Raw genomic sequence first — 26,215 nt, 5'->3', positions numbered from 1 at the left:
AGGTGCAAATGCCTACCCATGTACAACATGGGTGCAAATGCCTACCCATGTACAACATGTTAGTTGCTATATGTGAAGCCACACTTACCATCAAAGACATGTGTTCACATTAGTTGTAAGAAGGTGCCTTCTTGCATTGAATCTTTTTCATGCATAGTTTGGAGAGAGGTAAACTTTTGTAGCAATCTAGATGTTCAACATCCAAATTGCCCCACAAAACTTTAAAACATTTGTAGCAATTTGGATGTTCAACATCCAAATTGCCACTAAACTCAACCTAGAGTGATATAAATAGTCAGCCACTATTGATGATGGCATCAAAGAACAAGAGGTTAGGGTTACTAAAAATTGGATGTCCCACATTTAAATGTTTTCAAACAAGTTGGTGTGATAGTTTACATTTTTTCTCCAAGTTAAATGTTGGAAGTTGGACATCTAAATGGAAACAAAATGGATATTGGATATCCAAATGATATTGTCATATATGTTAGACATATAAATGGAAACAAAATGGATGTTGGACATCCAAATTGAAACATAATGGTTGTTGGACATCCAAAGATGTAGTAATGGATGTTAGACATCCAAATGGAAACAAAATGGATATTGGACATACAAATTGAAACATAATAGTTGTTGGCCATCCAAATGATGTATTAATGGATTTTGGACATCCAAATTGAAACATATTGGATGTTGGACATCCATTGGAATCAAATTGAAACATAATGTTTGTTGGACATCTAAATGATGTAGTAATGGATGTTCGACATCCAAATGGAAAGGTTATGGTTGTTGGACATCTAAATGATGTAGTAATGGATGTTGGACATCCAAATGGTAACAACATGGATGTTGGACATTTTGTTTGTGTGAAAAAAAGCTCTGGAAAAAAATATTGTACACCTAAAAGTTTTCAAATAGAATCTTTATGGAATTTTTTTGGGAGAGTGTTTTGAGCTACCTTGCCATCTTCGAAAAAATTGATGGTGGCTTGAATTGTAAATCTTTGTTATGTTGCTCCTCTTGCTAGTCTCCTATTCTCTCCTTCTTGTAGAATGGAAATCAGAAAATGAGCCTCTACTACCTCTTAAAGAGGCCTACTCTTCTAAAAGTAGCAGGTAACATTATCTCTAACATTATCCATAAATAATATTTTTTAAAATTTTGTTAGAATTTTATTACATATTATTGTCCAGCGTCTTGTTTACTGGAAGTGCCCATCTCTCATTTCTCTAGTCTAAGTCCAAGTGTTGATGAGGAGCATCATGAGTAGATAATTTCCATTGGTTGCCCCATTTGCTAGCCAATTCGGTGGTTCCCCAAATTCTTCACAACCCATTCACATGGCCTATCATTATCCTCTTATTCTTTATCAGATGGGGCAAAGAGAAATGGAAAACGTTTGTCTAAAAATGTAGGCAAAAGCAGACAGCACTCGCGAAGTCTATCTTTCTCATCATTTGAAGTTGGAACTTCAAATAATCATGTCACTCCACCTCATTCAAATGGCAATTATAGTACCATGGGTGACGATATGAATTTGATGGAGAAGTTAACATCCTCACCATTGTATCGTGGCATGATTTACCATGCAAAGAAATGTAAAGATTACTTATATGTAGAGACAAGCAATTGAGTGCAACAATCAAAGAGGAGTGCTGTAAAAAAAAGTGTTTAGAAAAGATTGGATTGTAGAGGCTTAAGACAATGCATATGTGCTACTTTGATATGAGCAATAAAGATCAAGATATCTTCCTTCGTGGTTTATTGGTTCCTTGCTATAAGGGAAAGTTTGAGTACATATTCGCTGGTGATTTGGTTTGTAGGGCTGCTTTCAAACTTGCCTTAAGCTTGGGAAATATGCGGCTAGAAAGAGTGAAGTGCAAATTTGAAAAGTGGGGAAGGTCAACACCATTGGATCCATATTTATCAATCGGTCTAACAAGTCAGAATGCTTTGACTTGGATGCACTGTTATTTCAGATACCATGCAAAGTGCATGCCAACTACAAGTAGATTTCATTTATTTGATAATTTCATATGAACAGAGGTCTACACATTGTATAGAGATGAAACGATTGAAAAGAATGAGAGGTTCATAAGATACTCTTATTTTACAAGACTTTAGAAAGGCTTCTTCTCTAATATCACTATCCCACACAAGGTCAGAATGGCCGTGTGTGCTATATGTGCAAGGTTGAAGACAAGAAGAAAGGTAGCATCAAGTCTTGGAGAGGAGAATATGATCAAAGTTGCTCTAAAAACTCATAGACAAGAGCAAGCTAATAAAAGAAAGAAAGTTATGGATCATAGGAGAAAGTGTTTCAAAAGTCCAAAGAAATACCTAGGGTTAGTTATTGATGGAATGGATTAAAAAAAATCATGTTTGTCTCACCTCTCAAGGCTACCCAAGGACATCACCGATGATACATTGTTACAGATGCATTTGGTTGGGTGCTTAGTATACAATGGTCAAGTCCATCCAAAAGTTTTCTTCACTTATCCAAACATTCATAATGATCCAAACATGACCATCACTATTATACATCATGTCATTTCTACATAGGAAGGACCACTACCAAACATTCTATACTTGTGCAACTCAACAACACAATAAGGGAGAATAAAAATAAAATAATTCTTGGCTATCTAGGCATGCTTGTCTCCAAAGGGATTTTTCAAAAGGTGAAAGTCAATTTTCTACTAGTAGTTGGCCACACTCATGATCACATTGATCAAATGTTCAGCACATTCTTCAAAAAATTATCACGTCATAATGCTTTTAGTTTGCCTACTATGATGGAACTTGTTGCACAAGCCTACACACCAAAGCCTGTCATACTTCATCTCAAAGAAACATTAGATTTCAAACATTTTGTCAATGTACGGAGAGCCGACAAAACACGGTGCTTGGAGCAGATCGATGATATAAGCTACCAACATGCCTTTTTGATAAAGAGATTAGAGAATAGTGAGCAAATTTTGCTTTATAGCAAGAAATTTTCAACATATGTGCAGAGTAGTTGCCTACAGGTAGTTTAGCATTCCTCAAGTTTATTTCAAACACGATAATGAAGGTAGCTAAGATGACACCTTTAGAGAGCTCCAAAGAAGTAAAGGAGGTAGCAAAGACTGGTTGTGGTGTGGATTTTAAGAAGTGTATTGAGGAGAGGAAGGAGTTGATCAAGAAGGCAAAGCAATATGCAGGTGATCAAGCAAAAGAATGGTGGGATGACTTCTTCATAGAACAAGAATACATACTTGAGAGATGTCTTCAATAACAATTGGGATTTAAACACTACATTTATATGGTCATCAATAATAACAACGGTCCCAGTTCAAGAGACACAGATAGCTAACTATATGGTGAATCACGAGAGATGTATTTAGGATCTGGATGCTCTATCTTAAGGCGGTTATTATGACTTCAAGAGATGTGGAATGGTGATGCACAAGACATAAAGGAAGACACTTTAGTAGCTACTCTAGCACATGGGGATGCTTTAGGCCATCCATCTTGGATTGCTAAAGTTATAAGTATCCATGCAGATGAAGAATCCCAGAAAATAATTTCTTTAACTTTGCATTGGTTCAGGACAACACACAAAAATGGATTTGAAGGGAAGTATACCCCAGAGATGGTAAGCGACGCTCATGGCAGAAAAACGAAAGAGAAGCAAAAACACTCTAAGCACTAATCTATCGGTACTTGTTGTAGATGTGGATATTTTAGTTTATGACTTTACTCTCACAAAAGCAGGTTACTTATTACGGAAGTCTGCAGTATCAATTCTCAAGCAAAAAATTCCTACTTTAAATGTTGGAGAGCATCCAAACACTTCATCACCAAATGTGCCGCTTACACGCTAACGAAGTAGTGGAGTTCTTTTAGAGGAGGGAAATGTACTTGTGGATAGTGAGGAGGAGTATGCATCATTAACTTCTTCAGGGGATGTGACTACCACTAGTGATAGTGGAGGACTCAGTAGTAGTGAAGAATAAGTAGTGTGGGAGCTGCACTAAGCATAATAATATTTTTTATTGACATTCCAATCGTTAATGTAAGACTCCAAATTATGGTATAAACTTGTACTTTTATTCGAGAAGTTGTCTACTTTTCAAGTAATATTTTATATAAAAAAAACTCAAATTTTTAAGTTTATTTGTTGTTTTGTATCATGTTAAATTTGTACAGAGTGCCCAAAATGTTGTCATTTTTTGGATATGCTTTACTCATGATTGAGTACAATGTTTTTTTTTTAATCCTTTAAAAGATCTTTTTTAGAAGGAATCTTTGAAAGATGTCAAATGTTTTTTTAATAAGAAAATATTACCTATTTTATTAGCAAACGTGTTGGAGGTAAAAGAGAATTTAGGACACCAAGTCTGTAGGTTGGACCCTTTGTGAGGCTACTAGTGTCGTTACCTCCTCCAGCCCAGCCCGTGAGGTGAGTCTCCGCATTGCTCAGACCCAAAAGAGTGAGCAGACGTGACAGGCCATTAGCCCTACTCAGTGGAGTGGAGTGGAGTGGTGATGGCGAGATCCTTGTGTGTGTGCTGGCAGTGCCATACAAGGGCGAATGGCGGGCAGCGCTATGTGTGTTGACGTCGGCGGTGGACGTGAGGACAACCGTGGTGGCTGAGGCCGGCAGCAACAGGCGGGCGGAGACGCGTGGCGAGAGGAGAGCGCAGTCGGGAGGAGGCGGCGGCGGTCGGCTGTAGGAAGGCGACGAAAATCATAGGCGCAAGTGCCTCTTTTATATATATATATATATATATATATATATATACATGCAGGCAATTGCTAAGGTTTTTTGTTTTAAAAAAATATTAAAGCCTTTTTATTTTATTTTCTTTATAATTGGAAAAAATAAAAAAGTAAAGGCCCCTTTTAAAAAATTATAAATAATTGAAAAAAGAAAAAGAAAAAGCAAGGGAGGGGGCTTTTTTCAATTGGAAAAAGAAAAAGAAAAAAAAGAGGGGGAAAGAAAAATTTAAAATGAGGGTGGGCGGGGCATGGGCGGGAAGGTTTAAAAAGGGGGGGACAAAAAAAAATTTAAAAAGGAGGAGGGGTTTTTTAATTTTTGAAAATAGGAGGGAAGGGGCATGGTGCGTGGTCGTGAATGTGCACGCACAACTCGGAGAGTATGGTGTATGTGCTTGTGCTTGTGCAAATGTGTGTGTGCACACGTACGTGTGTAAGTGAGTGTGCACGTGTGTGCAGGATGTGCAAAAGGATACACGTGTGTGACTACAAGTGCATGTGCAAGTGAACACGTGTAAGTGCACGTGAATGAGCGCGCACATGTGGGGTTACAAGTGTGTGCATGTGCACGTGCATGTAGGTGGGTGCATATGGAGGTGTGGCACACGCACAGGTGTAAAAGTGGGTGCACATACATGTGTGCACAGGCGCGTGAATGTAAATGAGTGTTTGCACAAATGGATGTGTAAATGGGTGTTGTGCACGATGTGTAAAGGGACGTGCGAATGTAAATGTGTGTGCAAAATGTGCAAAGGTGTGTGCATGTGTGCGTGCGAATGTAAATATGTGTGCAAAGGTATCTACATGCGCACGTACACATTCAAATGTAAATGTGTGTACGATGTGCGAAGGTGTGAGCACGTGCATGTGAATGTGTACATGTGTACAAATGTGTGTGTGCACGTGCTTTTCTTGTTATGTTTTAGGAGTTTTGTGTTTTTTATCATTCCTAGTGAAGGTACTGATTGTACACTTGAATGGGGGACTATGTTACATATGTATACATGGACTTTCGAGACTTACTGTGCGCATGCTTATCAGGCGAGGGTGGAGAATTGTTTGCCCATCCACAACAAAAGCCACCACGGTCAGGGGAGTTTGCTGACGCACTTGATTAAGCTTTATCTTTCACTTCCAGCTTGCGAGTTGGTGTTATTTTCGTGGTATGGCACACAGGTGTTATGGGGTCGTGGTGATCTTTTTGAGCCCTGGGGTTGCTTGGCAATGCCACAGAAGTGTGTGCCCCTTCTCTTTGGGGTTTGGCACCATGTGTGGTTCTTCTTTGATGGAACAAGGATAGGTAGGGCCATTGCACATAGGCAAGGTGTTGCCTCTTGCTACTTGGATTCCACGGACTCTTTGGACTTCTTTAAAGGTGGTATCAGCACATGAGTCGAGGTGGAAAAGCCATTGCTCTCCATTCTTGCTTAAGATTTGGAGTTGGCATGAGAGGCATAGCTTTTTGTCACCACTTCATCTTTGGTATATAATTTGAGCAATTTGATAGCATGGTTATAGAGACTTATGGTGGAGGTTTTCTTGACTTTGAAACCCAAATATAGGGGTTTCATTTGTTGGGAAAAGGAAGAGCTAGATGTTGGACTCATATTGCCAATAATAGAAGAAGAAAGGGCCACATATAGAAAAGGAAGAGCTAGATGTCAACAAGAAAGGAAATAATGGTATTAAATCCATCCCTATCCACTTATGAAGATATCACCCAAGTAAGTCACATCAATGTCTGCAGTACACTAGTAAACTGAGCTTGATATCTCAACATTCCCCCTTAAGTGCAACTCCACACACGGCACTCCAAGTAAGCTCCTAAACCTGTGGAGCTTCTCTGTGCCCAATACCTTTATGAAGATGTCAGCTAATAATTGATCCTTTGTGCTAACATATACCAGATCTATATCACTTGCTAGAACATTCTCCCTCACAAAGTGATAATGCATCTAAATGTACTTTGTTCTAGCATGGTATACTGGGTTAGTGGTATAAATGATCCCTCTATCTATCTTTTTCACATAAAGTAAAAAATCTTAATTGGATATCTGAAATCTCATGGTAACAAGATACTCCCCGATCTTGTTTGACCATGCTCTGGGTGCATGCTTCAAGCAATACAAGGATTTGTGTAACTTGCACACAAAATCAAGGTGTGCATCACTCTCATAACTTGGTGGTTGTAGCATATATGCTTCTTCTCGCAAATCACCATGCAAGAAAGCATTCTTTACATCCAACTGATATCCAACTGATGTAAAGACGAGCCCTTCATTTGCAGCCATAGCATTATTGACAGCTCTCATGGTGTTGCCATTCTCGCAATCGGGTTGATTGTCTCCTTATAGTCAATGCCATAAGTCTGCTCTCATAACCCTTGGCACAATCTTGCTGCTCATCACTGATACATCTACATTATGCTTGATCTTATACATCCACTTACATCCAATTACCTTCTTTTCCTTAGGCAAAGGCACTAACTCTCATGTTGCATTTACATCTTATGCTGCCATCACCTCATTCATGGTATCTTCCCATTTTTTATTTGCAAGTGTCTGCTCTCATGTTACATTTGCATCTAATGCTGCCATCACCTCATTCATGGTATCTTTCCATTTTTTATTGCAAACAAGTGTGTTCAAAAAAAGTGGGCTTCAATTCATGTATTAATTTAACCATGTAAGCATAATGATGGGATGTATATCCATCACATCTCAACCTGTCAACAAGGTCTAACCCTCGTAGACCTGCATACACCTGGATCACTACCGACGAGTGTCCTCAAAATAGCCCAGGTTCTCCTTGCACCAAGAGTAACCACCATTGTTAAGATCCTTATCAAGGCTCTGCTCAAAGCTACTAGAGTCACCATCCACATGTAAGTGACTTGACGATAGATCAAGCACAAAAGATTGATCTATCTTTTCCTTTTCTTTGCATGATACATGTGTACCTACATTTTTCCTCAATTTGCATGACCATGGACTAGCATTGGATCCATTGCTCTAGAGGACTCTCCAAGTCCACTAAGCACCTAGGATTACTACTCTACATGTGGGGCAACATCATTACTTCTTATATCTACATCTTTTGTTGTCTTCACTAGTAGTGCATACCACCTACTCATCTCATCAAAGACATCTCTACTTACTTGCATCTCACGAGTGGTATGGTTATAACATCTATAACGTTTTTGCACCAAAGCATAACCAATGAAGATGTATTTCTCTACCTATAAACTTCTATTCAGGTGTCATACTATGAACAATTGTAGTGGGAGTCCTCTTCATAATGTACATAACAATTACTACTACTTTTATCCAAAAAGAATATAGCATATTCTTTTCAGATATCAAGGCATATGCCACTTCTGCAATGTGTCTATTTTTTCTTTCTTTTCAACACCATTCTGTTGTGGACTGGACTTACATATGTAAACTGTCTCGTGATTTCCTACTTTCTCAAGAAAGCAGTGAACTTATTAGGGAAACACTCTCCTCACCATCTGATCGTAGGCATTTTATTTGCATGCCTTTTTCCTTCCCCACCTTTACTTGCAAACCCCTCACTTTTCTCCTTTATGAAATAAATCCACACTTTCCTAGTGTGATCACATCAATGAATGTAATATAATACCTACAACCTGTAATTGTTGCAGTCTTGGTTAGTCCCCATACATCCGAATGTATAACATTCATGGTATTACACTGACATGCTTTTCATGTGGGAAAGCATGTTTGGCCTGCTTATTACCAAGCTAGCATGTTTCACATAATTTATGCATATCATCAATCTTAAACTTTGGTAAAAATGCACTAATATTTTAGGCCTGCACAGACTTCAGGCACTATATATTTACATGGCCAATGCACTTATGCCATATGTCACTTATGATACTTGTCCCGTGTGTGCAAACATGGCTACCTTCACCTCAAACATGTTTACATCTAACGATGTAAACATCTTGCTATTTATGCTACCCTTTGCAACTAAACGACACTAATTTTTGAAGTCTTTCACAAAACATCCTTGAGGATTAAACCTCACTTGGTAGACCCTTTTCAACCATCTATCCCCACCAATGCAAACGAGGTTTTTTATAATACTTGGAACATGATGTACATCTTCCAAGTACTTCATTTTTTCATACTACATAGACAATTGCATTTTACCAACATACATAATGGGATGTGTAGTATCATCACTTATTTCTACGTAACCTGGTATTTTCATTTTTTGCATGTATCTAAACCACTCACCCATGACTGGTCATGGTGAGTGATTTACCAAGTACATTTGCCAAAAGTATTTCATTTTTCCATCCTCCATAGACAATGACACTTTACCAACATATGCAATGGGATGCACAGTATCATTACCTGTTTCTATATAACTTAGTTTTCCTCTTTATGTTAATGATTTTAGAGAAGAGAAGAAGATAGAAGAAAATTCAGCCATCCATCGCTATGTTGTGTCTTGCTCTCTCTTGTGTGTGTATGTTTGCTTTTACAAGGAACTCAAGCTCTCCCTCTCCGCCACATTCTCTTTACACAGTAGCTCCCTAAAGTCATCAATGCATAACTTTGTGCTAATATTATTAAATCATATGATAAAACGACAAAATAGGTGAAGTGGCATTGCTAGATGGGACCACCAAGAAAGTGACGATTAAGAAAGATGATATAAGATAAGCTATGCAGTTTACTAGTAGTAGCCACATATATACACAAGGTGGAACACAAGGGTTTGCCATTCGATACAATGCTTAAAGAGAAGGTGTTCAAACAAACAATGGTGTGAAGAAAATGCAGATGAGTTGACAAGCATATTAATCCCATGGACATGCATAATCAGATTGACCTCCACAAGTTGTAAAAATTCACATGAACACAAGAATAATTAGGCATATTATCTTCACAAAGAACCATATATATTCCTACCATAGCATCAGAACAAGGTAGTGAACTCTTACCTCCTCTCACCAAGGTCCTAAGTCATGTCTTATGTTACACCATAGGTACCCCACTCCCCCCATAATAAAGGAGATTTTTATAGAACCTACCAAGATTAGCTAGGAAGATTTAGTTGAGGGACCTTGAGGAGGCAAATGTCCTCATTGCCAGAAAAAATAAGATTTTGGTACATATGGAGCAGAAAAAGAAAGTGGGGCTTCAAACCAAAAAGAATCCTACCAAGCAATGCCCTAGGGTGGTTGAGAAGAATGGTGGAGATTATTTCCCTCCCTCTCCAAAAAAGGTCTCTAAAATGGTATAAAGGGTGGACAAAAAGCATCAGATGAGGGTAAAGAGTATTTACATGCAGATCTCCCTCCCTCACTATAACAGAGTTCTCTACAATGGTCTAAGGTGCTGATCTAGACACATGTATAGTTTTTTTTCTTTCACCAAATCCCAAGGAACACCTTATATTAGAGTGCCTCAACAAGTTCAATAGAAGGAACCATTCATGTTTGCTATAGAGTAGATCCCCCAAACCATAATGGAATCCTCTACTAAGAAACCCTTGGAGGAGCTTGTATACAGACATATATACAAACATATATCCTTGAAGAGCCCGAAATTCCTTCCTCACAACACCCAGAACAACTAATTAAATGTAAGCCAAAAGAGGCAACAGAGAATCCACAAAGATTGAGGACATAACACTAGGTTCTTCTTCAAAAGACTTAAGCCTTTTCTTATATAAGTGGTCGAGAATATAACTAATTCAAAATATGAGACTCTGATACCAAAACGATCATTATCATCATCTTCCTTCTCTCTGTGGACTCATAATGTAAGTATATGTATCCCTATATTTCTTACCCAGGTAATATTCTAATGCAGCCATACAGCTTAAGAGGTTTGTCTCTGTATGACTAGGAGATAATAGTGGAAGATTTGTAAGAAAACCTAGTGCAGGCATCTATAAGCTAAGATCCTTAAGAGTGTATATTCTCTTGCTTGGTCACTCCTCTGACTCTTCTCTTGCTTGGTTGCTCTTCTTATTCTCTTTTGTATCCTCACTTATTTCATGATTTTTTGAGGGTCTTACGATAGCAACTTCAATAGGTTTAGGAGCATCTACCTGTTCTTTAAAGAATCTCTTCTTGAAACTTTTTCTAACTTGGGAGCTCTTTCTATTACACTTCTTTCTTTGGTGCATCTACCTAGCACAAAAAGAAGAATCCACCAAGAAGCTAAAGGAACATGTAAGTCAATAAGAGAAGCATCTACAACGATCTAAGGGAAAATATTATGAACAGAAGTTGAAAGCAGAGGTAGAACAATCTAGTTAACTAAAGGCCAAACTCCAACAAACCAAGGTAGACTTTAAAGCTAGTAACAAGCTAACTAAAGAATAGGTCATAGAATTTCACAAGACCGAGGAGATCAAAAGACAATGCATAGAGCGCTTGGAGAAGGAACGAGAAGAGCTGCATGTATGAACTATATGATCTCTTTATGTAGAGGTTGAAATAAGCAACGACCATCTGGAATTAGCCATCAATAGTCACCAGCAAGTAGTGGCTCATTGGATAGACTCTATGTAATCAAAGGAAAAGTTGTCTCAAAAGGACCTACTCCAGCAGCTTGAAGATATGTCAAGACAAGCCTAAGAAGCCAAATAAATTATGCCACTCTCGTTCAGGCAGCAAGGGAAACTTGTGAAGAGATAATCACAGCTCTGCTCGTCGTCTCGCCAAGAAAAATGTCCAGATTACAAAATTAGAATTGTAGTTGAATCAACACAGCAGTAGAAGCCACATGTGCTAAAGAGCCCAATGACAAACTAAAGCAGCTGGTGGAGTGCCCATCACAATTGGTCTTGTTGGCGGTGACTTTGAGGGCCCCTCCACATACTCTTAACCTATGTTTTCTCGTCACTAGCCCTCTCATTTTTACAATATGATATAGATTTTATTGTGAGGACATAACCAAGGGGGATATTGCACTCATTCAACAGAACTTGGATAGAGATGTAGCCTAACAATAATCATGGTAATTTTTCATAGACATCTATCTTACGAAGTACAGTACCATATACACTTTGCCTTACATACCACAATGCTCAATTTTAGATCATGATGTAGAGTTCTCATGCACTCCACCATTTTGGATGAAAGGGAAGAGATGTTAGAGCTATTTATGCCACCTTCCTTCCACCCCTATCGCAAATTTTAAAACTCTTTCTAATAGTCCTCCATGGTTCGAGGCCCAAGGGTTGCTAGAAACATATGATACACATAAATACTTATGTCTACATGAAAGCACTCTTTATCATCCTTATGGTATACTTAAGCTCTATCAAAAAAATATAAAAACATCTAGAGAAAATATAAGTATTCATTATGATTTCTCTATCAAACATATCAAGTACCCTACCCTAATAATACAAGAAGATCAAACTCTATCAAAAATATATAAACATCTAGAGAAAATATTAGTATATCACTTTCAAAATAGCCCTAGCTTGTTCATAATGGGAACTTTTGGATGTCCTTTAGTTTTGGTTATCGAGGGAGGGGGCCCAATAGGGCATGGTTCATCCTCCTCCTCTTTAGGTTTAGGTTCAGTTGTGTGGCCTCTTAAGTTCTCATTTATCCAATTAGATAAGTCTCTCTAAAGCTGGGAATTTACTTCCAAAAGGGAACTTATCAAAATTCAAACTTCCAAGAATAAGAAGGCTGTGAGCCCTGTTATGATTGATCCTTCCCTAGGAGGCGATGCCTCTAAAGGGGATAAAATAAAAAATGTCATGTTGACTATGATGGCCCATGGAAGGCTAACTTTCGCCTCTTGCTAAGTCTTCCCTCACTACATCTAGTAATGTGGGGCCTAGTTGAATTGGTTTTAGAGGCAAAGGCTCTAAAAATAGTTCTATTTATGACCTCTTAAGAATGGCTATGGGTATGTCTAAGGCCTTTGGAAAAATATAGGGCTTCTCACTAGGTCTATAATTAGCCCTAGGATAGGGTTTGAGATATGCTTAGGCCACTTGCTCTAGTACTAGCTCTAGTTTATCTTGCACCTTCCTCATAAGCTCTTGAGCTCGTTTCATTCTCTCTTTCTCAAACATGGGGTTGGGGTACTCCTTGAGTTCTTTGGAAGGTTTTTGTAATCTATGGATTTCTTTCCCTTAGGAAGAGTGGGTTTATGCAGAATATTGCTTTGCTATCTCGATAAAGGGAGGTAGCCTGAGCTCTCATCTGAGCAGCTTTGTGTGGGAGATCGCTTACCTTCCTTGCAAGGAAGGTAACTTCAGAGCTTTCTTTGAACTACCTTTAATGCTTATGACATTTTTTTCCTTAATAATTATTTATGCATTGTGTTTTCATATGCTCTTCAAGTTCTTCTTCTTTTGGACCTTAGGTTCTTGGTCATTGGCCTTTAGGGCAAGCCTTTGGATCTTTGATTTCTCACTTTAGCCTGGTCTTTCTACTTATTGGCAACCTTGGGCTCTTTTGGGCTACTTTCTTTGAAGTTAAAGCCTTGGCTTTCTACTTATTGGTAGCCTTGGATTTTCCTTTAACTTTTTCCCTCGTCTCAGTTTTGTAGTGTTGTGATGGCATTAAGGGGGACTATATGAATAATTCCTCCTTACATGCTCAATAAATTAAGGCTCGTTGAAGTGGTAAATATATGCTTCTGCCATAGGGGGCATTGTCACCCTATTGTTGGGACAATCCTTGTAAGCATGATCGAATCTGTACTTGTAGCATGCTTCTACCACACACGAGGGTGATTGTCACCCTATCGGGACAATCCTTTGTAAGCATGATCGAATCTGTACTTGTAGCATGTGTCCACCGTAAGGAATTATTTTGGGGTTTTGCATAGGATTTGTAGTGCTTGGAGCATTCCAGGGATTTAATGTGCATGATCTTTGTGAGGGCACTCCAGGGATTTGATGGGTATGACTTTTATGATCTTTGTGAGGGCACTCCAGGGATTTAATGTGCATGATCTTTATGAGGGCACTCTGGAGTATGGTGTGGGCCTTTACATCGTCGAAAGCATTGCATTATTTGGTGGCCTACATACCATATTGTTAAGGTCTTGATCTTTATTACACCATGGCTTTGAATAGAGAGGCATAGTAACAATGGGTGAATACTAGTCAACATATCCATATAGGAACCATACTCTTTCTACTCATATGGGTTTTTTTGTTCATAAGACTCATAGCTCTCTTATTCTCGAGTCTCTATTTTTGTGGGCAAAATCACCAAGTATTGTATGGTTATTTAAGGAACTAGTTGAGGTGGTAAAACTAGAGATGGATATGGAAATTATTATGGTAGCCTATACATACCTCATGGTAAGGTGTTTTGATAATTAAGCACTAGAACTTATGCCTACTAAAGAGTGACTAGTGAGGCTGGCAAGGTTAATGGTTACCTTGGTGTGGGGAGCATCTATTATGGTGTTAGAATCCACCTTGTTGAGTTTCCTTAGCACGAACAATGAGTTATGTCATAGTTTCCATAGCACTGATAGTCAGCACAAAATTGTTGTTGTCTAGGCCTTAGCTTCGGGTGGACACATTGTACTTATATGATTTTGGTGGGTAAATTATGTATTGGTGGAAGTAGGTGTGGGTGTCTTGCTTGAAGGACAAGCCTTGACGTTACTCTTGTACCAAAACTGCTAGCCTAAATGATAAATTATGTGTTGGTGAAAACAGGTGTGGGTGTCCTATGCATGAGGGACTAGCCTTGAGGTTGCCTTTTGGGATAGCCCTACTAATAACTACTCGCCTAAATGGTTTAGTAGATTTTTTTCCAATTCATCCATGCTCATGTCCTTCACCAGGGCTCTGGCAGGTGGTGCTGGTGGGAAACCCTTAACTGTTGAGGCTTTGGATGATGCATCCCCTCTCTCTCTCTCTCTCTCTCTCTCTCTCAAATTTACAAGACACATCTCTACAAGCAACATCCAAAGAAGCATGCAAAGCCTACATGGTCTTATAATTTACACTTATTTTTATTCATAATGCATTCTATTAGTTTTTTTAATATAAATAAACAAATAATTACCCTTGTATAAGGTTTGTGGACCTTCATTCTATTATTCAAAGGCCTTTTGAATCATGACATTTACAAAAAATGAATCCTAGCATTTCTCAAAAAACTATTTATGGATTCACTTTTTCATGACTGAAGTATGAAAAAATAATGATTATTATTTTTTAGTCATCATGATGCTATTTCATATGCAAAAAGGATGTGATCATAGACATTTTGTCCTTAATATTAAAACAAAAAAATAAGAGGACACATCAATTTTTAGTTACTCCTTACCAAGGTACATATCATGGCATCACGTCTTTATTATTATAAATTCATACTCGGTATTAAAAAAATCAAGTACGTACGCTTGGTAACCTCCGATTAGGTGCATGTATATTACAAGTGGGAGTGCTCATTTGCATGTACCTCTCCATCTCTTCCCCTCATACAACACAGTGAGTCCCCCCAAGATTTGCAACCTTCAATGGCCATCATTAAGCTACATGTACCTCTCCATCTCTTCCCCTCATGCAACATGGTGAGTCCCCCCTAAAATATGCAAGCCTTCAACGGGCATCATTGCCATGTACCTCTCCATCTCTTCCCCTCATACAACGTGGTGAGTTCCCCCTAAAATTTATTGCGCGTTAAATGGGCATCATTGCCCTCCAAAGTTTCATAGGAAGTACCTCAAAATTTTGGTTTCTAAAGAAGGCCAACCACCCCAAGTCAATTTTCGTGAGTGTGGGTTTCAAATGAAGACCAAGGTACCTTTAAGCCTTCAATTTCCTAAATTTTGAAGTTCGAAGGAGAGTTACAGACTTCAAGCCTAGGTTACTTGCGATGCGCATGGGGGATGGCCAACAACACCCCTGCGTCGATGAAGCTCACTAATGCTTGCTTTATGATCTGCACTCTTGCCCTTCAAAATTGATGGGTTTGATGAAATTAGAGAGTTTTTTGGGATTTCAATGTCATTTTTGTCGAGCATTTTAAAATTTTGCGAGTATTTTACGACCAAAATGCTCAAGAACAGGACACACAGCCCGTCTCAAAAAAAGCAACTATGAGCTACTCACTAGTCAACTCTACCAAAATTGAGCTAACATAAGTAAATTAATTGGGGACACGTCATAATTAGCACACCACATATAAAAAGCTGTGAATATAGGACACACAAATGGAGGACCCGTGTCACACAGACGCCCATCTCAAAAAAAGCAACTATGAGCTACTCACTAGTCAACTCTACCAAAATTGAGCTAACATAAGTTAATTAATTGGGGACACGTCATAATTAGCACACCACATATAAAAAGCTGTGAATATAGGAGTAGGACACACAAATGGAAGACCCGTACGTGCTTCACACACGTGACACGCAGTAAAAAAGTAAATGATTCTGTAATTGCTGGATTTTTAATATTGAAAAATCCCCAGAATAATTTATTCGTACTAATTCTCCTTTATTTTTGGTTAAAAGACAGGTGCTATGTTTATTACACACATGGTGTATATATATATATATATAATATGTACATGACAATTTCACAATAAATATCAAAACTGCATTGTTAAAAAAATAAGCTTAGGGAAACCTGCCAAAAAAAAAATGGGTATCCATTTTATTTTACTTTTTATTTTTCCCCTTTCTCTTTTTTTACTTTGGTTAAAATGCTAGAAGTTTTCTTTGTGGAATTCGAATTTAGAAGAGGAATTCTGAGAGAATTTCCTCGAAAGGCTGTCGAGCTCGTTGGCAAGGACGGAGGGGCCGCAGTAGAAAACGCCTGCAAATTAACGAAAAAATATATATATATATATTATCTTACAACAAAAATAATGCCGAAAATGTATATTTATATTTTCAGTTGATTTTTTTTTAATCTTTTTTGGGGAAAATTCTGATTATTTACCTATTCTAGCACCAGGGTGGTTGGCTGCCATTCTTGAAAATACCTTCCGCCAGTTGGGTCTGGCAAAATGCGTTCTAACCTGGGAAAGATTTATCAAAAAACAGCGCAAGAGTTGGTCTAATCATTTTAAAAAAATGGTTTAATTTATTAAAAAACGGCCTTAAATGTGATCATTTTTCTTAATTGAGCGAGATTAATGTTTACCCTGGTCCCAGATAATATATCGACACCATTTTTGGCATGGTGGAGCGCCTGCACCAGAGTGATCAGAGCAGAACGAGCATCGCCTTCTTCATAAACACTGGTTAAGTAGTTGTGCATCTCAATCACAGCCTAAAGACGACAACGAGTACGATATTATTGTTTATTTACAGACCCATTACTATGATTATGATAATGATCATGATAATGATCATAATCATGATAATGATTATGATCATGATTACGATTATGATCATGATCATGATTATGATTACAATTATCGTTATTATTATGAACAGACAAGGTGGTGGGCATTATTACTCTCTGATCAGTCTCTGCTACTTCGTTCATGACCCCTTTGAACCACTCGAATGATCTCTGCTCTCTTGTGATCCAGTAGAAATAGGCTTGTGTTGGTGGTCTGTGCTTCTTCTTTGATCTCCTTGATGAAGGGCTACTCATCAGAGGGCTGGGAGAAGCGTAATTATTACTGTGATTACTTGCCAAGGGGCTCTCACTTGATCTATTACTGCTAATAGAGTTGCTAGAAGAATCCAGCTGCAAGATTAAGCCAAGAAATTAGCCCTAATCTCCACAGTAACTATGCCACAGGAATTCAATCTTTGCTCCAAGCCCCTCCACCCCCCCCCCCCCCCCTCGCTCCCACACACACACACTCAAACAAATCCTTGTGCTAAGCATTGCATTGGATTGCTTCATTTAATATTACATGCCAATTTTTGCATCACTCACCAGGTTTAATTCAGCTAGCCTTATGTGATTCAGCACGTCCTTCACCACACTTATGAAGGGTGTAGCACCAATCCCCACCCCAACCAGCATCATCACTTCATACTTCTTGTAGTCTTGTGCAGGAGCTCCATATGGCCCATCAATACAAAGTTTGGGGAAACTAGCAAAATTGATCACAAAAAATACATCATTTTGAGGAAAGTTAAATCATGTAAATATATATACTTGGATGAATCCAGGAAAATGCCCGAATTCACCTTTTAGGAACGTGCATGTTATATACTCATGGTCGTCAACCCACAAGACTATATGACTATCAACTCCATTATGCATAGTATGGACTAGATACTACGACATCCCCACTAACGTCATCAGTGCCCAATAGTGGGTATAGAACATGTATCAAGATATGCTCTCACACACACACTCCACGCACGCGCACACACACATACACATACACACACATAAGAGCATATATACCTAGATGAATCCAGGAACATGCCCAAATTCACCTTTTAGGAACGTGCATGTTATATACTTATGGTAGTCAACCCACAAGACCATATAACTATCAACTCCATTTATGCATAGTATGGACTAGATACTACGACATCCCCACTAACGTCATCAGTGCCCAATAGTGGGTGTAGGACTCTGTATCAAGATATGCTCTCACACAAGCACTCCACACACACATAATACCATATATTCACACAAAGCCCTTCGTACTCAGTTTCTATTAAACCTCCGGAGATGCAAGGCAAACTCAGCCATAATGAAGCCTAGCACTAAGGGAAGTAGCAAATAGAAAGACTTAGTACAACAAATAAGTAGTTGATAGGACAAATGCATCGCTAAAAATATAAAGAATAAGCAATAGTGGATGTAGAACTCTGTATCAAGATATGCTCTCACGCACACACTCCACACACACACATAAAAGAGCATATATTCACACAAAGCCCTTCGTAGTGAGTTTCTGTCAAACCTTCGGAGATGTAGGGCACACTCAGCCATAATGAAGCCTAGCACTCTGGGAAGTAGTGGGTGTAGAACTCTGTATCAAGATATGCTCTCACACACGCACTCCACAAACACACACACACACGCACATAAGAGCATATATTCACACAAAGCCCTTCGTATAGAGTTTTTGTCAAACCTCCGGAGATGCAGGGCAAACTCAGCCATAATGAAGCCTAGCACTAAGGGAAGTAGCAAATAGAAAGAATTAGTACAACAAATTAGTTGATAGAGCAAATGCACCGCTAAAGATAGAAAGAATAAGCACAATATCGACTGGCCGCAACTTCGACGAAAACTTCACAATGTAAAATCTGCATGTCTGCTAATACAGCTAAATTATATACCTAGATGAATCCAAGAAAATACCCGAATTCACCTTTTAGGAATGTGCATGTTATATACTCATGGTAGTCAACCCACAAGACTATATAACTATCAACTCCATTATGCATAGTATGGACTAGATACTACGACATCCCCACTAACGTCATCACTGCCCAATAGTGGGTGTAGAATTACAATCCTCTTTGCTCATGTGTACGAGTCCTTACCGTGGATCGTGCTCGTTCTCATCACTCCCATATTTTTTCTTCTCAGAATACTCCAAGGCCTGCAATGTGTGTTGCAAAGGAACACATTAACTAAGAAGAGCAAGAGAGCCCATTGGGAGTGCCGCACACACACATACACACCCATTCCACACACACACAAGAAGATGGACATCCACAAAACAAGAACTTGCAGATGCATATGCAGCTCACTTTGCTGCGCTGCCCCGCAGCCCTCTTCGCTGCAAATGCAGGCCGCTAGGGAAGCCTTATTGGTTCATGTACATCCACACACACACATTGAGAGTGCCCCCCACACACAGACACAAACATATACACAGGGAAGCCTTATTGGTTCATGTACATCCACATACACACATTGAGAGTGCCCCCCACACACAGACACAAACATATACACACATTGAGAGTGCCACACACACACACACACATACATACACAGATTTTGTTTTACCTCTTTAAAAACCTTTCCCATCTCCTGCGTCCAGTCTCCAAGGGCACGAATGTGGACGCTGAGATAGTGATCACCTGGGGCAGATGTGATGGAAAATGGGTGCCTGTCAATGATGAAAGGGATAAAACTAGCCCCATTTTAACCAGATATGAAGGCCCAACAAACCATGCACACGCACACATTGCATTCACACACACACATTGTAATAGCCTTTTCATTTTATTGGACAGTTTGTTCAATGAATCATGTAAAGTTGAGTGGTTTCACAATATTGAAGCAACTGCTTCTCACCATTCAAAAGGAGATATGGATGGACACTGGAGATATATGTACATGCCACTCTCATATTTAAACCCTGGTGGCTTAGTCATGTACAAAGCCAGCACATCACCCGCGTATACGGCCGCCTGCAACAATTCTCAAATATGAGCTTCCAAATCACATGCAATGCTAGCTGGCAGGATCTTAAAACACAGATTGGATTGAGCACCACTGTAATACCTATAGTGAACCATGTCAATGAATGGTGTATTAATAGAAGGATTGTACTTAAATAATCCACAGCCTGCAGTAGGGGTCATGTAATGCTAGAAAATATCATCTTTTATGTAAAGGACAACACTAAAATAGAATCTGATTAGAGCTTACCTTCACTGTGTTGACTTTGTATTGCCCAGCTCTAAATACTCTCAATAATCGTTCACCCATGTATAGCAACATTGGAACAGCTATGTAAATCCAAGTCTAAGACAAAATATATCAGTAAATGGAATGAGTTCACAACCCAATAACTGATTATTTAACCTAAAACATTTGTTTTTGTCACTACATATTACAATCTCTTCAAAACCTGGAAATGATAACATAAGAACTGAGCATTTCTTACTGTTTTCTGGGTCCATTCATGCGCCAAGAAGAGGAACAAGGAGTGGATGATGAGGATAGCATAGACGAAGAGGAAGAGGTGGTGGGAGTACCAGAAGGCATTGAAGCCAGTGAGCCTATGGAAAGGCCATGGAAGCTTCACAATGTTCCTTCTAAACCAGTGGTTTGCTAGGAGATAGGCAATGCCCATGAGAACCACCATCATGATCCCTGTCATGACCTCTAGAGTGAGGATTATCTCCAGCACAGATGGTTGCCTGTTACCAAAGTCATCAGCTATGGTCTCCATGAACATGCGGTGATCCGCAGCTGCGATCCTCGGGAAGTCACATCCCAAGTGAGACCCTGCATGCATGGCTACTCCTAAAAGAATCCCTCCTGCAATGACCTGAAACACATAGGTTATCTATGTTTGTAATCACAATGAGAGAAGAAGCTCTAGCTAAAATGATGAGAAGATGGTAAGAAGCCCATAAGTGGCTCAGTTAGACAGATTCTAATCCAATATGGTAGGTTAGGTTAATTATTTCTAAACATTAGGATATCTTTTAAACGCTTATTCATGAAGATTAGAGTATTGACTCACCTTGTGGAAGTTGATGTTGTCATGGAAAGGCACAATGGAGCCCAGGAAGGTGGAGCGCAGCCAGGTCATGGAGTTCCTGCACACGGGGAACAGGATGAGGGCCATGTTGAGCTTCAGAGTCTCTGCTGCGCCCTTGGCAGTGCACACACAGTAGCCCATTATCTGGAAATCCGTCCTCTGCTTGTACTGGAAAAATTTCCATGTGAACAGCCCCACCATAACGGCCACCCAGCACGCCAAGATCCATATCCTCTGCCAATGGTCCCACAAGAAATACATGGCCTTTCGATTTAAGCAAATTAAGCTTCTAATCAGCCTGCGCTTCCTTCTAACAGGTGGTGTGGCTGCTGGTATTAGGGTGCTAATGGTGTTGTTAGTGCTAATCACGGTGTTGTCTCTGCTGTAGCCTTCGGCGGCAGCTCGGAACAATGACTCCAAATGCGAGAGCTACAGCAGCGAACATAAAAATTAACACGTTAATGATATTGACTAGAATTAATCAACAGATTGTGTAGCTGATCTCAAGATTGATTAGTGGGTTGTGTAGCTGATCAAGATTGATTAAGTGGGTTGTGTAGCTGATCACGATGATTAGTGGGTTGTGTAGCCAATCAAGAGGGATTAGTGGGCTGTGTTTGGCTAACCAAGCATTGATTAGTGAGCTAATTAATGCTAACCTCTATGTAACCTAGCTTGTCCACGTCAAGCTCCTGCATTATGAGTGATGCATACTCTTCTGCCTGCTCCTCTAATATAGAGAGCTTATTGGAGGAAGCGCTCAACATAATCATCTACTTAAGCACACATTAAGACACAATTAGCGTCTAGCCACATAATCTATGAGAAAAAAAATAAAATTAAATATTAAAAAAAAGATTATCTAACCTCTTTCACTTCTTCTTCAGCAATCTGGCCGTCGGAATCCTTATCACATCTACGGGTATTCCATGAAAGAGATTAGCCATAATGGTGGGGATTAGCTCCTAATTACAATTGAGGGGTTAAAGATATGATTAGGGAGATGAAACTTACAGGTTGAAAAAGATTTGTGCACGGGAATGAAAGCTATCGTCAGTTATTTGGGCCCAGTAGTCTCTCAGACCGTCCAATGAGATGCACTCCACGTGATCCTCGCCCTTCCTTCTTGCAAGGGCATCAAACAGCTCTCCAGCAAAGGCCTCTGAATCCTCCATTCCTGGATATATTAAAATAAATTAACCTAAGGTTTGTGGCCTTCCTTCACCTTTGCGTTTGGCCAACCACATCATGTCATCATCATAAGTACTATAGTAGTACAGACATTGATAATCTTTACTTAAGGAACCAGATGGAAAACCACATATTTGTGTCCTATAATGACCATGATTAAGTGAAGTGATTAATGATTAAAATCACTCTAGAGGAGGGACATATTTTGTACAAATTGAAGATGAATTAAGATGATTATCGACACACAAGCAGGTTAGATTACTGTACCAATGCAAGCAGCAAAATTTGATCGAGAGAGGGTGCCATCTAAGAAGGAAAGCTTGTGGAAGCGTCTCTCTACTGCTTCCCACCATTGCTTCTGAGCTCCACTGATAAACCTAAGGCCTTCGAGAGCATAACCAGCTCCAGTGAGAGATCTACCACTAAAACTCCTCTGCTGCTGTTCCTGTTGCTGGCCATAGTATTGATATTGTTGCTGTTGCTGTATCTGAGAGTTATCTGAATTCACAGGAGAAAACATCACCGGAAGCACCCTCGCTGAGCTTCCTGCCGAACCTGCGCTCTGCAACCGCCTCCCGCTGTTACTACTAACCCTGTTATTAACACCTTTAACCTCCACATAATCAATGCTAGCTGCATTCCCTAATCCAGAATTAACGCTACTGCTGTTTGCTAATCTCTCACAGTAATTGTCCACCTTAATCTCCTCTAAGTAATCATGGTTATTTACTCCCCTTTCCTCTATGAAGCGTTCCCTAAGCTGCTTCACAGTTGCCTTGCCCTCTCCTGTCTCTTCGTGAGCATTAATACACGCGGGACTTGAAGAGCTCGCCAACGTGTTTGCACTGCACTGGGCTCTGTCCATAGCTGCTGCTGCACTAAACACAGTCTTAATCCCAGATTACCTGTCAATCCTACGATTAGCTGATGGCTGAGCTTCCCACCTTCTCTCATTGCAAAGAGCCTTGCTCTGTCTGCCACTCGCATTCACTTGTTGAAGGGAAGGAGAAGCAAAGAAGGCTCAAATCACGATGTTTAAGGACGGGGTTAGGGTTAAGCATGGCTAATCTCCACTGTAAGACAATGTGTAATGGAGACCGAGCTCAGTAAAAGGGTTGCTACTAGCAATGCAGCACTGTTAAGGTTGAAGGTAAGGAAAAATGAAGGCGAGGGTATAATACAGAGAGCATGGGGGAGGGGGGACATTAATACAGGCAAGCTACTACTGAGAGCTGAACAAATCTGTGTACAGAAGTCAATAAAGCAAGCTAGAAGATTTTAATGAAAGACTACAAGTACTACAATCATCACTGCAAACTAGGAGATGGATAATGATTCAATTTTGGTAAAGGTGAGGGCGGCGAGCAGGCCACAAGAGAGAGAGAGAGAGAGAGAGGCTCTCAGAGAGCTACATATACACACGCACGCTCTCTGTCTCTCTCTCTTTCTGTGTGCAGTAGACGGTAGTCTGTAGTAGTATGTACCGTGTAGGTAGTGGGTTGGTGGTAATGTTGGTATTGATAGATCATACACAGACAACAAGCTCACAAAACCATAACTCTCTACACGGGTTGGCGAACTGACAACGATATTTGCTACATTATTATTACAATAGGGTAAACCTTTATAATAACATAGCGTGTGGCGGTGGAGATTGAACTTGTAGTCTACCCACAAATACATCCAGACTGCAGGTTTCATATGAAAGCTTCTTGCATGCATGCCTTCCCTATATGCATGTGCACATCAATGCAAATTGTAAGGGCCTTTACATTCCACGATATTTTGAACTTTCAAATTCTTGCCACTTAACAGCTTTGTAAAACTTTTCTAGAGAAGAAGGCTAGGTTGGTGGATTCTCAATCCTCGTCTGTTCAGAAAATCCCTCCCCAATTACCCTGCCCAAACTGCATCCCAAACCTACGAATATAGAGAAGAGATAGAGATTGAGATATACAGAGATAGAGAAGAAGACTAGGCTGGTCGACTCCCCTTATCGTCCGACCACGAAACGCCCCGCCCTGGTTCCAGTGCTACACATGTGTACAGGCCCTAACGACTTGGGGCTGTTCCCGCGCCGTGGCCGTTTGCGACGTTCAATCAGTTCACATCATGGCCGCCAGCTCGGCGGGAATTGGCCCCCCTGGAAAAGGAATCCGCAGCAGAGACGTGATTGGACTTGATTTGAGGTATACATGGACTTGTGTTCGTCAAGAGTCAAGGCATGTGCGAGAGGGATGCATCCTCAAGGCAATGAAGGCATGTGTGTGTGTGTGTGTGTGGGGGGGAGAGAGAGAGAGGGGCACCGCCCTTGTCATAAGTGCTCCTGGCTCCATAGAGCAGGCAGCCAACGAGGCCAGCCAGCTAGCTAGGTCAAGAGAGGGGTAGCCAGAGAAAGTAAATGATGAAGCACACGACACAGAGCCCACCCCACCAACTTGTAATACTTCGGTCCACCATTAACTCCTTGTGCATCAAGGGACGCCATAATAGCCTTCATGCTACATGTCGCACCCTTTACTAGCCTTACCTATCTCTCAATATATTAAATTGAGATAGTACCCTTTCATGTCCAAACTATAGATTTTTTCACTATCCCCCCCCCCAAAAAAAACCAAAAAAAAAAGAGAGAAAGGTGTCTTGATTCCATAAGGAAAGACCACCCTTTGGTGACCAACCTATAGATTTTTTCAAGCTCATTATAGAGAGAGATTTCATCGATTATTACACCTACCCCCCCACCCCAAATGAGAGAAAAGTGTCTTGATTCCATAAGGAAAGAGCCAGGGTCTACAGTAACCCCGAGAGAGAGAGAGAGAGAGAGAGAGAGAGAGAGAGGTTGTGATTCCATAAGGAAAGAGGCAGGATCTGCAGTTCCTATCTCTAAACCCATTCAAATGCCAATTCTGGGTTAAATACAGAGTCATCTTAGAGAGAGAGCTATTTTAGAGTGGTTAACACAATGTCCACTCCCCAAAATGTGTGTGGGGGGGGTGGGCAGTGTGGAGGACAAAAAGAAAGAAAGCAAGAAAGAAAGTGATATTAACCTACGAAAGGCCAAAACGACCTATGAGACTGAATACATGACTAAAAGACCATGTCAAGCTTGAGCTAAATCCATGATTAAAAAAAACATCCTATTAATCAATTAGCCAATATGTCATGTTAAGCATCAAGTATAATTACCTTTGTAAAAAATCTACAAGGTCAATGAAAGTCCTCACTCTACCTTCATGATAGACTGTGCACTTGCCTTGTTTCCAAGCTACTCTAACCTTGGCTAGTCTTATATTCTTTTGCTTCAGAGTTGCATTGGGGTGCTCCTTCATAATCCTCCATATCTTTGTACATTTGAGCTTTTTTTATTATTTGAGGGGGGGGGGGGGCAATCTTATTGATTTTGTATTGATATGTGATTACTACATGATTACCTTGTATCATTACCATTGTGTTGATATGTGATCAATACATGATTAAGATGTGATGTGAGTGGATGTGATGTGATGTGAATCGGGATAAATGTGAATGGATGAGATGTGATGTGAATGGATGTGATGTGATGTGATGTGAATCGAGATAGATGTGAATAGATGTGATGTGGATCGAGGTAGATGTGAATGGATGAGATGAGATGTGAATGGATGTGATGTGATGTGATGTGGATATAGGTAGATGAGAATGGATAAGACGAGATGAGGATAGATGTGGATAGATGTGATAAGACGTAATATGATGTGATTGGATGAGAATGGATAGATGTGGATAGATGTGATAAGACGTAATATGATGTGATTGGATGAGAATGGATGTGATTGGATGAGAATCGATGTGATAAGA

At 39.8% G+C, this 26,215-nt stretch overlaps 2 protein-coding genes across 3 annotated transcripts in view; both read right to left on the bottom strand.

The window, feature by feature from the left end:
* Positions 1–26,215, bottom strand: part of LOC147607447 (uncharacterized) — a 156,404-nt gene that overhangs the window by 58,315 nt on the left and 71,874 nt on the right. The gene's annotated exons all lie outside the window — the stretch shown is intronic.
* LOC147607448 (respiratory burst oxidase homolog protein A-like) lies at positions 16,231–23,890 on the bottom strand. 2 transcript variants are annotated; one of them, XM_086790499.1, is made up of 15 exons: positions 22,646–23,890; positions 22,202–22,364; positions 22,055–22,103; positions 21,847–21,960; positions 21,170–21,616; positions 20,585–20,971; positions 20,347–20,442; positions 19,990–20,105; positions 19,699–19,801; positions 19,230–19,288; positions 17,653–17,812; positions 17,221–17,457; positions 16,903–17,031; positions 16,699–16,777; positions 16,231–16,572 (listed from the first exon to the last, which is right to left on the bottom strand). In XM_086790499.1, exons 1-15 carry the CDS (start codon positions 23,241–23,243, stop codon positions 16,463–16,465), a joined length of 2,847 nt encoding a protein of 948 aa, XP_086646625.1. In that variant the 5' UTR covers positions 23,244–23,890; the 3' UTR covers positions 16,231–16,462. The 2 variants fall into 2 exon arrangements, with proteins under 2 accessions (XP_086646625.1, XP_086646626.1); XM_086790500.1 differs by lacking the exon at positions 21,847–21,960 and having other exon boundaries at positions 22,646–23,818.

This window comes from Cibotium barometz, chromosome 55 (genome assembly GCF_041138505.1).
Source record: "Cibotium barometz isolate CiBa-2024 chromosome 55, ASM4113850v1, whole genome shotgun sequence".
NCBI lineage: Eukaryota > Viridiplantae > Streptophyta > Polypodiopsida > Cyatheales > Cibotiaceae > Cibotium > Cibotium barometz.
Note: the sequence above shows the minus strand (reverse complement) of the source record. Positions and strands in the feature narration are given on the sequence as shown.

What these genes read in the sequence shown, in the direction of transcription:
- LOC147607448 (XM_086790499.1), bottom strand. Translation starts at nt 23,243, where the DNA reads ATGGACAGAGCCCAGTGCAGTGCAAACACGTTGGCGAGCTCTTCAAGT. An exon ending in CTGAAGAAGAAGTGAAAGAG is followed by an intron (nt 21,961 to 22,054) that starts GTTAGATAATCT and finishes GTGCTTAAGTAG; the next exon opens with ATGATTATGTTGAGCGCTTC. An exon ending in ATATATTATCTGGGACCAGG is followed by an intron (nt 16,778 to 16,902) that starts GTAAACATTAAT and finishes AATCTTTCCCAG; the next exon opens with GTTAGAACGCATTTTGCCAG.